This window comes from Cricetulus griseus, chromosome X (genome assembly GCF_003668045.3).
Source record: "Cricetulus griseus strain 17A/GY chromosome X, alternate assembly CriGri-PICRH-1.0, whole genome shotgun sequence".
Classification (NCBI taxonomy): Eukaryota; Metazoa; Chordata; class Mammalia; order Rodentia; family Cricetidae; genus Cricetulus; species Cricetulus griseus.
This window is the reverse complement of record NC_048604.1, coordinates 61813279-61826488: the sequence shown is the minus strand read 5'-3', so window position 1 is coordinate 61826488 and position 13210 is coordinate 61813279. Positions and strand designations below refer to the sequence as shown.

The 13210-nt window shown below is 39.7% G+C and overlaps 1 protein-coding gene across 1 annotated transcript in view; it reads right to left on the bottom strand.

Annotated features, from left to right (window-relative positions):
* Positions 1 to 12971, bottom strand: part of LOC100757709 (60S ribosomal protein L5-like) — a 138244-nt gene extending 125273 nt beyond the window's left edge. The window contains exons 1-2 of the mRNA XM_035449726.1: positions 12758 to 12971; positions 10105 to 10268 (exon numbers count right to left, since the gene is read on the bottom strand). Of these exons, the coding sequence (XP_035305617.1) occupies positions 10105 to 10268; positions 12758 to 12971 (378 nt within the window). The remainder of the gene's footprint in view (positions 1 to 10104; positions 10269 to 12757) is intronic.
* Positions 12972 to 13210: the final 239 nt, after the last annotated feature.

Sequence of the window (13210 nt, the reverse complement as noted above, 5' to 3'; positions counted from 1 at the left end):
CTTGTTTTCCCCTCCACACTTTCCTCATATGGCCAGGCTCAGGGTCATGGTCACTCTTGGCGGTCCCAGATGTCTCTGACTCTGGATATGATCTCTCTTTTATCTACAATAAACTTTATCCTCCACCATAACTCCTGCAAGCAGTCATGTCCTCCTTTTTAGTTTCTTTTTCCATTCACCTGGTGCCAAAACCTCTGGATTGGCATATGAGTTCCCTTCCAAGAAACTTGGCCTTTCTGAACCCAGCAGCTGACCTGACTCTCCTAACATGTCTCGGGAATGTTTGTTTCTGCTGGCTAGATTGACTCCAGCTGCTGCCCCTCCCCACATCTTCTAACCATTCAACTTTTCAAGACTACTCTGTAAATGTCTCTCTGGCTCCTGGAGTCTGTTATCTGGGCATCTCTATATTAAGACAGTTTCCCTCTATTGAAACCCCCCTTGCCCCCAATCTCTCTTCAAATCTACCTCTCCATGTGTTTTGTCCTCTACCTGCTCCAACCACTTGTTTCTCCTCATCTATTGGGTAAATGTTGGCACTCCAAAGTGCTTTGCTGTTACTACAGAAGCCACACTTGTGTACCAGGAAGCTCCTCTCACCTTGTTGTTCTTCCAGTCACATGAGAAGGGACACCTCTCCATGACTGGGAAATTTTCTTGGACAAATCTTTCATTCTGTTTGGGGATGACTTGAATTAAAATTCTTGTCACCAGGACACTTTATCCACCTCAGCTCAGCTCAGCACTTCATAGGCTTTCTTTCACCTCGCCCTAGGAGAGACACTCCCTACAGATGTCCTACATAAGACTACCATGACCCTTTTCTTTGTTTCCTCCCCTGGGGAGATACCTGCCCCATCTCTCCTTACACCTTCCTGGGATTATACATTGGGACATTCCTCTTTTCTCCCTTGAAGCAGCTTCTTCTGTCTCTCCCTTATGCCTCCTGTATCTACAACACTCTTCAATTCTGTTCTCCGGCTCTCAGCTCCCTCCTAAAAAGACCCACAGCTTTTCTAACTCTGTCTGGGCCAGAATCCTCTTCTCAGTTTTAAAAAGAAAGTTTACTTTTAAGGCTCCATTCATGTTGTTTCTTATATAATGTACTATTTTATTCTGGTACTTTTCCACCAAAAAGCTAATCATGGCTCCAGTGATCTTGAGATCTTTTCTCCTAATACAGTTATTTTCCAAAGGGTATATTTATGTTAGGTCAATTCCTGAACCAACCTACCTATTTTTCCCTCTTTTTAAAATAAAATCTTATAATGCACTTGGTATTGGGCTAAGTATATTTATTAAAGGGTTTTACTTACTACTTAATACTCATATTACTCCTACTTTTAGGTATAAGAAAATGAATGTGAAGGAACTTGCTAGTTATCATTAAAAATGGTCTAGGATTGGCCTGCAAGACCTTTCAAACATCATGGAACAATGAGGTCTTTGAGTGATAAAGTAATCAAGTAGGTTGAGGTGACCAATTGGACAAATATTGAATGACTACTATGGAAAAAGATACTCTACTCCCACAAATATCTTGAGATTTGAATCAAAGGACAAGTTGTCATAGAAAGTTTTGGAATTTTGAATTCATCCATATGTGGATTAAAGAGGCTTTTGTAAACTGGATTAGGAATCCAATTGCCATAAAACAGTGTGTATGTTAATAGTCATCATTGATAATAGAACTACAAACCCATAAATAAAGAGTTGAAATAAAGCATTGCTAACTATGTTGAAGTAAGCATGGTTGCATTCCCCAAAGTAAAGAAACTAGATGGGGTGGAGAGGCAAAGAGTTTTATGTCAACTTGACAAAGATAAAGTCATCTAAGAGGAAAGAACCTCAAGTAAGAAAATGCATCTGTAAGATCAGACTGTAGACAAGCCTATATAGCATTTTCCTAATTATTATTTATGACGCACGGCCCAGCCCATTGTGGGTGCTGCCATCCCTGGACTGGTGGTCCTGGGTTCTATAAGAAAGCAGACTGAGTATGCCCTGGGGAACAATCCAGTAAGCAGATTTCCTCCATGACCTCTGTATCAGCTTCTGCCTTCAGGTTCCTGCCTTGTTAAATTTCCTGTCTGATTTCTTTCAATGATGGAATGATGTGGAAGTATTAGGCAAATAAGTTATTTCCTCCCTGCCATGAATTTTGGTCATGGTGTTTCATCAAAGGAATAGTAATCCTATCTAAGACAACCACCTACTCCTCTTTGTTAAGCTAGTATTTCACATTATTCAAATTTTGAAAATGACCACGAGTTTGATTTGCCTATTAACATACTTAACATTAATGACATTAGAGTTGGGAATCTTTCTAATTCTAAGATCATTAATTTGCAACTGTTAATGTTATGGATCTTCTGATGATCAGCTTTGCTTTTGTTGTAGTTACTGTGGTTCAAAAAGAAAGCTTTCCTTAATAAGCACTAACTACTCATTGAGAGACTATCCATTTACTCATTTTCTGAAAAATGTCACATAAATGTAGATGTAAACACAAATCTTCAAATAGAAATCCCAGATTGTTTTGCAGCTGGATTTCTAAAGATAACATTTAGACTGTTGAAAAGTTGTTGCCTGCATCAGGAGGAGCAAGAAGATTCTACTAGGCAGTTAGGCACTACCAAGATGCCAGTGAGATACTGTGTCCATATATGTTCATCCATTTAAGGGATAAAATAAAATGATCTAAATACTCCATCGAAAATGAAAACCAGCAGGCATTGGTGGTGCACGCCTTTAATCCCAGCACTCGGGAGGCAGAGGCAGGTGGATCTCTGTGAGTTCGAGGCCAGCCTGGTCTCCAGAAAGAGTGCCAGGATAGGCTCCAAAGCTACACAAAGAAACCCTGTCCCGAATAACCAAAAAAAAAAAAAAAAGAAAACCAACAGTCTGGTGTGATGGTGTACACCATCAATACCAGCACTTGGCAGGCAAAGGCAGGCATATCTCTGAATTCTAGGCTATACTGGTCTATATAAAGTTCCAGACCATCCAGAGATGAGTAGTGAGTGCCTGTCTCCTCAAAGAAAAGCCGAAAATCAATCAGAGTTCTAATTCCCTAGAGTATGTATTTATCAGCTAACAGTTTTCTAAAACATAGGAATTTTACACAAAGGAAAAAGCATAAAAGTTTTGTTTGGTTAAGGGCATTCTTTGTTCCTTCATTTAAATGTCTGAATTTCATCTGTTCTTTAAGTAATTCTACCTTGTAACAATATGTCTAGCTTGCCTCCTTTTTTTTAGCAAGGATTTCTGATATGGGGATAAACTCAAAAGTGATTTTTTCAAAGGGTAGACCTCTGGAGTGTATATGAAGCACAGATTTTCCTTCATGACTATTTCCAAAGCTGTATAAAATGAATCATTTTACAATGTAAGATTGAATTTTAGAATGGTAATAAATTATATAGAAAATGTTCAATTTCTAAATCTTCCAGAGAAATATAATGTGACTCAAAAACAGGAAATGACTTGCTCATGGTAGCTGGCTTAGAAGATCCAATTCTGTAATTTTCTTTGCTTAGCATTTCATAACTTAATTTGCTTAAGTCCTTTATCTGTACAACTCAGCCAACAATGATAATGCCTACGGAATTAGAGCATTGTAGTAACATATAAGCTAATAAAAGGGCTCAGTCCAGTGCCTGGCACAAAAAATTACTCACTAATTAGTACTATTATGGTAATGATAGCTCTAACAAGGAGGGTGTCAATGTAAGTAAAATCACAATTCTAGATTTTAGATTTTCTGAGCTGGTTTGTACATCTTATGCTTATTTCAAGTATTGGTCTATTTGGGAAGCTTTGACCAAAACAGAACTCTGAGATACATTCAAAATAGGTTATATAAGTTTTAATGAATACAAACAAATTGAAGTGATTATTTGTATCTTGTTGAAGCCTATTGGAGATCAACAATAAGAGAAACAATAGATACTGCAAACATACTTGGAGATTGTGATGCTAGTTTTTTTTTTATGTGAATTTGCCACAGATTAGTCAATAGTGTGGGTAACTACAACTTAAGAATTGTCCTGATTGCTTTAATTGATGTGGGAAGATCCACTCTGAATGTGGGCTTCAACATCTTATAGAAGCCCAGATAAAAGGGAGCAAAGTAGGAAAGAGATTTGTTTACTTTTTATTTTCTTGGCCTTCCTAGTTCCACATAGCAAATTTACCCAGTTGATACTGCTGCTGATTTCTTTCCTGATACAGAACCAGCATTTTCAGATTCAGTATTCAATGGAGGATCTTTGGCTCTACAGGAACCCTCTAGATTTTTCATGGCATATTGGGACTGCTGAGGAATTTAGCTCTGTGAACTAGGTAACTACCAGTTTCTTGGTGTCTCTGGTATGAGACAGCCATCATGGGCTGCTCTGATAGCTGAGTTCCTCAAGGATGGAGCAACTGCTGGGTTCTCAGTCAGTTAGGTAGGAGGCAGCTTATGTTACTTATTAGTCTCCACCCTGCTCACAGAAAGGCAGTGCCACTGACTATGTCCTAAAATGACAGTTTGGGCTCAGCTCAGGCTGAATTCTTACAAGGAAAACAGAAGGATTGCTGATGGAGAGATAAAAGCCTACACTCAGCATTCCTCAGACAAATGGGACATCTGGTTCCCTACTAACATTTATTTGTAATGTATATCAAAGCCACTAGGCTCTTTTAGGCAACATGCTACCTCTTCCTCACCTACTCTAGCTCCCAGGCTGCTTCATAAATGCCACCCCCACTCCTGGTTTCCTTTATGCTTCTCTCTGCTCCAAAGAGATTGGCCTGGCAGTTGCCAGTTTGCTATCTTCTCTGCCTCCTAAGAGGCAGCCATGGAAGCGTTGGACTTCCCCAAATGTCTCTATTATTTTTCACTGGAGAAAGAACCACATAGCAGTTTCATATTTACAATAAACCTTTCTTAGCACCCATGGAAGGTCTAGTACAGTCATTTCGCTCTGCCCTTGTTTACATTACTATTTCAATGTAAGCAGATTTGATATTTGTTCACACACACACACATACACACACATGCTGTGACAGGGCAAGATAATTCTAAGGTGCCTCCATCTAGTATTTTTGCTGAAGCATTTCAGGTTTAACTAGAATCTGATTTCTTTGATGGACACTGGAAATCTATCTAACTCTAATTCTATGAATAGGTCAGGATGTCTTAGGTAACCTAGCCTTTGATAAACTATCTGTTTGTGCAGGAACCCTTCTAGCTCATTGCTTATCTTAGCTTCAGTTAAACTGTTTGCTTCAAACTCCTTCTGTGACACCCCCTGAAGCTGCAGAGCAAGGTACCATGCCATGGTTTCTGAACACTGTGACCACACATCAATCCTCAAATACCTGGGTGTGATCCCATATTTTCAATTGGCTGCAAATATGTGTGAGTGATCATGTCTGATTGGCTACCCATAACATGCACTATTGAGTGAACACTAAATAACTGAAGAAATGTAAGCATTCATAAACTCAATACAAACAGAGCATAGCTTCTGAGAACCTCCTTTAAGATAGAACAAAAGTACTTTTTTGCAGGAAAGATTTTTTGAAGAAGAAAGTTTATAGCAATGAATACTTACACTGACAATCTTTTTTTAATTTGAATTAGAAACAATATTGTTTTACATGTCAATCCCAGTTCCCTCTCCCTCCCCTCCTCCCCTACCACCACCCCAACTAAATCCCTACCTATCACATACCCTTTCTGATCCCCAGGGAGGATGAAGCATTCCATAGGGGGTCTTCAGAGTCTGTCATATCATTTGGGATAGGGCCTAGGCCCACCCCTATGTGTCTTGGCTCAGGGAGTATTCCTCTATGTGGAATGGGCTTCCAAAGTCCACACCTATGCTAGGGATAAGTACTGTTCTACTCAGGATCTTAATAAGAATAAAACAGAAAGGGAAATCTATATACAAATTTTTCCGATGAACACAAAAATTCTCAATAAAATACTTAAAATTAAATGCTTACAAATAAAATTAAATATTTACAAATTGAATTTAACAGTTCATTATTCAGTCCATACACCCTGACCAAGTCGATTTCATTCCAGGGACACAGGATTCAGTCAATGTATGCAAATATAAGCAAAGTACACAAATAGACTCACGGAGAGAAATTCCTGTTGTATTCTTGATAAGTGTAAAGAGTGTCTCCGATAAAATTCATCATTCCTTCGTGATAAAAGTTCTGAAGAAATTAGGAATAGATGGAACACACATCTAATAATAGAGGTGAAAGAGGCCTGGCTATGAAAAATAATTACCTTGTACTTCTTATAAAATGCCGAATCTATCTATCCACCCATCCACCTCTCTCTCTCTCTCTCTCTCTCTCTCTCTCTCTCTCTCTCTCTCTCTCTCTCTCTCTCTGTGTGTGTGTGTGTGTGTGTGTGTGTGTGTGTGTGTGTATGTATGTGTACCTTTCTTTATGTGTAGAACATGAAAGTAGGAAGGAGACTGTGAGGCAGAAACTACTTAAGGGGAGGAAGGAAGAGAACAAAAGAGGAGAGCAAGAGGATGCAAGGGAGTCAAACATATGTATCACATATTTCATATGTATAAAAATGCCATTATTGACTTAGTTAGGGGCTATACTTTTAACATGACACTGTTTTGTAATTATGTTTGTGACTTCACAGTGTTAATGGGATGATGAGAGACAAAAGCCGTGTTCACTTTCATACTAATTTTCATGGAGATTTAATTTCAGATTGTTAAAATTCTGACAACACAGAAAAGTATCAGGTATACCCATGATATTCATTTGGTAGATTTATTAATGTTATTAGGAAATACCCTTTAGTAAAACTATAAATTTTGGCAATAGTATATTTATCATTTTTCTAGACTTTCACTTTACAGTTCACTACTTGAAGCAAAGCTATATTTACTTAAGCAATGAAAACCATCCATCACATTTAAACTTTAAAATGTCCATTTGTCAAGCTAGGATTGCATAGTGCCTTGATAATTGAAAAGGAGGGACAGTCATTCAGAGGTTTGCCTTGGGGGCAGTGGAATTGATTTTGCATACTAGAGGTCACCTTATACATTGTCTTAGAGTCAGATATGTGACCATCAAGAATTGAGCTGATGGTCTAAAAGAGAGTTTAGCTATAATTCATTTTCAGCGAGACCCTTAGGATGGGAATAACTGCTAGCAAATGACAACTGACAGCTCTGAAGATTTGATCAAGGAAAATCTGAACAGGGTTTACAAAAGCAAAGGGGACTACAATTCAATCTGCACTGGTTCTAGCTATCCTGATTTCTGCCAGTAATTGTTTGTATTGACTTTGATACTTACCTTCTTTTCATCCTGCACAGCTTATTTATTTGTGAAAGGTGAATCTTGAAATAAATTACTTCAATCTCTGTAAATAGAACATATTTTAAAAATATTCTGTCAATTTCTCAGATTCAATATTAATAGTAATACTGTATGATACACAATATAACTTCCTGAATGTATCAGAGATGAACTTGGAGAATAGAAATTTTCTTGATTGACTTCCTCAAGGGTTGAGAAGGATTGGGAAAGAGCCAACTGTCAGGGAACCATTTACCACTATGTGATGTTGGCTTATGAATTTTTATATTGTAAATTCAGAAAATAGTAAACAATACATTTATCTTCTTTATATTTTTAATTGAAATAGATTTGCACCACTTTCCATGATTCCCTTTTCTTCCTGAACCCTTCTATGTCTGCACCTCCTGAAGTTGACAGCCTCTTTTTCTTTGTGTGTGTGTGTGTGTGTGTGTGTGTGTGTGTGTGTGTGTGTGTGTGTGTGTGTGTGTGTGTAAAGCATGCTGAGCCCATTTTTGTTGTTGGAATGTATATGATTTCAAAGCTGACCACCCTGCAATGGACAACTGATAAGGGATCTCATACTTAGGAGAGATGAATTCTCCCTCTTCTGTCAGTCATGATTTGCCTGTAATTCTTTGTCTAGCATTGGGGCTCTATGAAAAACTTTCCCTTTCAATTTAGAATGTCTCTTAGTATTGTCATTTTCCTTGCCATGTTTATGAAGCCACTTTTAGGTAAGACTTTTACAGCAGATTTCCTAGTATTCAGACTCCTACAATCTTTCCATATTCTTTTCTGTGATGCTCCCTGAGTTATAAGTGTGAGAGTTGTGATGTAGATGTATCCACATGGACCGGGAACCCTGAGATCCATTAATTTCTGCTTTGTATCTAGTTGTGATTTTCTGTGATGATTTCCATTTGTTGTAAGAAGATGCTTCTTTGATGAGTAGACACAGCTGCACTTACCTGTTCGTATAAGGACTAGATTAAGAATGTAGTAATAAATTATGCTTCTAAATATTCAATGGGGCCTTACTTTCAATAGCCAGGATAGGAAACAACCTAAATATATCCAGATGAGTGGGTGATGAAAATACGTTGTAAATACACAATGGAATAGTATCTGTCGGTAAAGAAAAAGGAAATCATGTAATTTGTTTGTAAATTGTTAGACCTAGAAAATATTATATTGTGATGTAAACCAGACCCAGAAAGACAAATGCTTGTTGTCTCTCATCTTGGTTCTTAGTTTCATATCCTGAGATATGAGTACATAATGTGAGAACCAAAGTTACATTTTATGCTTTAATTACTATGCCTTAGAGATCCACATAACAAAAAATGCCTCTGATCTGAAAGCCTTTGCCCAAGGATAGATAGTTCCTGAAATGCTGGAGGCTATTGTTTATGGGAGATAATAGGCCACATGTTTGCTCTCCCTTAAACAAGTTTGTTTGACCAATCTGTACTGGATGTCCTTGATCACTTGTAGGCAGGAGGAGGTTCACATACAGGAAATATGTCAAGATGCATGAGTACCTCTGATTGGATGTAGGCCAGTGGTATGTCGGGATGCATGTTTGCCCCTGATTGGACCTGATGGGAAATACTTAAGCCACAGGAAACCTTGATTCAGGTCCATCTTCTGTAAACCCCATGACGGACTTTTCCAGAGCCAATCCACCTGATCAGTATTTAATTAAAGCTTGTTTCAAATTTGGATTTAAATTGTGGCAAAGGTCGTATTCTTAAATAACAATAACATGGAGTAAACACTAAAACCAGAAAAGTATAAAAGAATGATATATATCAATTGGCCTATAGTTCAAAGAAAGTCCATTTGGCATCAGTGTATGTGGGTTTTGTTTTGTTGACTTGGGTGTGGTAGATCAATGGTGTAAAGTCAGTTACCTTCAGAGCTGTATCAGTGGAGAGAATCACCCTTGCAGGATTATTTGCAGATTAGTTTCAGCGTCCCTTTAGATATTTGCTTGAACCAGATAGTATCACTGAACTTGAACAAGAGGAAGTGGGTGATGAGCTCAGAAGTCAGCGGGGTCTCTCAGATAGTTCAATGAATAGCCTGTATGGAGAACTGGAAGGCCTGAAATAACTTGAGGAAGGAATGCTTAGTGAGTTATGCCAACTGCTGCTCTCCAAGCCTGGGAAGCAGTTGAAAAGGTCTTCCAAACATAATTTCATGAGGGGGATGTAAATCCTTCACTTTATAGGGTTCAGTGGGCTGAAGCCAAACAAAGAAAGGAGGTCTATCCACAATTTGCTGGACTCCACTGAGAGTTTTGTTAGTTTCCTTTAATGCCCAATTTATTCTTTTTACCTGGCCAGAACTCTAAAGTTTATATGTACAATGAAGTTTTGATCTATGTCTAAAGCTTTAACTATTGTGAGGTTTTTGGCTATGAAAGTTGGGCCACTATTTGACACCATTACTAGGGGGAGGCCAAATCAGGGGATCATGGAGGAACTTTTTGCTACTATTTGAACAGTTTCAGCCTTGGTGGTAAACATGCCTATTCCCCTGAAAAGGCTGTCTATAAAAACTAGCAAGTATATTTGTCCTCCCTTAGCAGGTCAGATCTCTGAGAAGTCAGTTTTCCAAGAGCTCACTTGGGTGTTAGTCTCTCATTTGTGCCCCTTCCTGGGTAAGAGTTCTCTGTTTTGGATTCACTTGAGCACAGACTGGGCATCTGGCTGAGACATCCCTTGCTAGGCTGTCTAGTATAGGTATAGCATTCATTACCTTGGTCCGAGCAACTCCAAAAATTGTGTGGAGCACAGATGAGTAGCCTGATGAAGGCCAGTTACCAGAGTCATGCTGGTTGTTTCTGGGAGAATGATCTTTCCCTCTGGTATCCTGCATCAGTCTGTGGGCTTGAGCTGTCCATTCCTTCTTTACCAAGGAATCTCACCAGGTCATGGTAAGTCATTAGAATGTTCATAGGCCCCCTCTCCTCTCCCCCATGCTCCCAATTAGCTCAGGAGATCTCCCTTTCCCCTTTGACAGGGGACCATGTATGTCTCTCTTAGGGTCCTCCTGGTTTCCTAGCTTCTCTGGCAGTGTGGATTGTAGGTTGGTACTCCTTTGCTCTATGTCTAAAATCAATATATGAGTGAGTACATACCATTTTTGTCTTTTTGAGTCTGGGTTACCTCACTCAGAATGGTTTCTTCTAGTTCCACCCATTTTCCTGTGAATTTCAAGATTCCATTTTCCCCACTGAGTAGTACTCCATTATGTAAATATACCACATTCTCTCCATCCATTCTTCAGTTGACTACCTTATATGCCATCCTAGAACTTTCATCCAGTAGTGATGGAAGCAGAAGCAGACACCCACAGCTAAACACTGAGCTGAACTCTGGAATCCAGTTGCACAGAGGAAGGAGCGATGAGCAAAGGGGTCAAGACCAGGTTGGAGAAACCCACAGAAACAGCTGACCTGAACAAGGGGTTGCTCATGGACCCCAGACTGATACCTGGGAAACCAGCATAGGACCGATCCAGACCAGGTGAACGAGGGTGTCAGTTAGGAGGACTGGACAATCTATGGGGCCTCTGGTAGTGGATCAGTATTTATTCCTAGTATACGAATGGACTTTGGGAGCCCAATCCACATAGAGGGATACTCTCTCAGCCTAGACACATGGGGGAGGGTCTAGGCCTTTGTACAAATGATATGACAGACTCTCAAGATCCCCCCATGGAAGGCCTAACCCTCCCTGGGGAGCAGAAAGGGGTTGAGATAGGGGGTGGTGGCAGGGGAGTAGGGGAGAGAGAGGGAACTGGGATTGACATGTAAAAGAAGCTTGTTTCTAATTTAAAATTGGTCTAATTACAATTATAAAAATAAAAAAAATGTCAATAGGATCCACTGGTCTTAGGAACCTTTGTCAGGTAGCCAGTTCAGAAGCCTAACAGTAAGAGACAGCAATTTGTAGGGAAAGCAAAATACTTCTATGAGGGAATATTTCTCTCTCTCTCTCTCTCTCTCTCTCTCTCTCTCTCTCTCTCTCTCTCTCTCTCCCTTCCTTTCTTTTTTCTTTCTTTCTTTTTGTTTTTTGAGACAGGGTTTCTCTGTTTAACAGCTGCATGTGTCTTAGAACTCATTTTATAGACCAGGTCAGCCTCTAGCTCACAGAGATCTGCCTGCCTCTGCCTCACAAATGCTGGTATTAAAGGTGTGTGCAACCATGCTTGCCTAGAGCGCCACATTTTTAGTGCTCCCTTTTCCCAGAAGTGAGAAGCTCTCTTTGTCTACAGATGATACTGTGTACATGCCTATTTGTAAAAGTATATCAAATGATGGTCTGTGTACATTTTGGGCAAGTAAGTTTCCTTTTCCCCATCTGATTGTCTGGGTCAGATCATTATGTTCTGGTCTCTGGGCTGGGGTGTCTGGCTTGGGCCCAAATCATTTTGATTAATGTAACTACTGTAACTCCAATAAATAACCTGCTTACATCACCTGGCACTCATGGATGTACATCTGTGTCATCAGGCAAGGTAGTAGTCAAGTTGATGGTGGTTGGTTTCTTAAACCAGACTCAAATTTGGACCAGAAGTAGGACCTGGTACTGGGTCAAACAGTCATTTAGATAGCCAGCATTCTGGTGCTTCTCAGAACAAGGCCTCAACCATGTCATGGGATGCTGTGAATATAATATCTTTGAAGAGTTAACTTGTTTGCTTTCCTTCTTTAAACTAGCAATGGGGCCATCCTGTGGTTACAAGGTACAATCATTTGGACAGTTATGTCACAGAGTATATCCCTGGCCCAAAAATTTGGGTTGAAACCCCTTTTGTCTTTGGTTTCATGGACAAATGAAAAGGTTTTTAAAACATCTGAAACTTCTAAGGCTTAAGTCAACACCAGCTGTTTTTAAAGTCTCAAGGGTCTTTTGTTTACTCTCAGTTCATATTATAGGACTAACGCCTTTGTGCTGGTGTATGGATGCCTTGTTATTTCCACAAACTCTGAGGCAGCAACAGCCAGTTGCACCTAGGAACTTTTGAACTGTCTCTCAGTCTTTGGAATTGGAATCCAAAGGATGATAGCAACCCTACTCTGAGACAGGCTTTTTACCTTCCTTCAGCTGGTAGCCAAGCTAGGTAGTCATTTACAAAGTTGGACTTTCTTCACCAACATTCTATAGCCCAAAGTCTGTAACTTGCAGCAGTCACTCAGCTACCCTTTTATAATCTATTTCCCAGGAAAGCTCTGACAAAAGGGCAGAAAGTCTGCATTTAATTTCCTTAAATGGGGCAACCTAGTTCAGGTATGTTGCATGCTGCAACACACACACACACACACACACACACACACACACACACACACACACACACACACACACACTGGGTCAGTCCATTTAAAAACACAGATGTGTTGACTCACCTCTGCCAATGGGAGGCTGATGAATGCATATTTCAGGTCCAAGACAGCGGACACCTGTTTCTCTGGAAGAATCAGACACATGAGACCCAGATGCCCCAGTTTTCTTCACAGGCAGGAGAGGTATATTCCAGGGTGACTGCACGGGCACCGTGATATCTGTTTCTTTAATCCAGAAGAGAAGGATTGCAATTCCCTTTTTTGTTTTCAGGGTCATTGTGTATTGTTTAGTCTAGATGAGGGTGGCTGAACTGGTAAGCCTAACAATTAAAGGAACTTGGTGTCAGGGCAGTCCTGGGGATTGGTTTCTACCCATACCCTCAGGAATCTCTATTATCAATCTGAGAGATAGTCTAACTGCATCTTTGATTTTGGGCAGGACTTTCACCTAAGAGATATTCTTTAGACAGAGGGTAAGATGTAGGGCACATGAGCCAGTAAAAGATGATGCCGAGA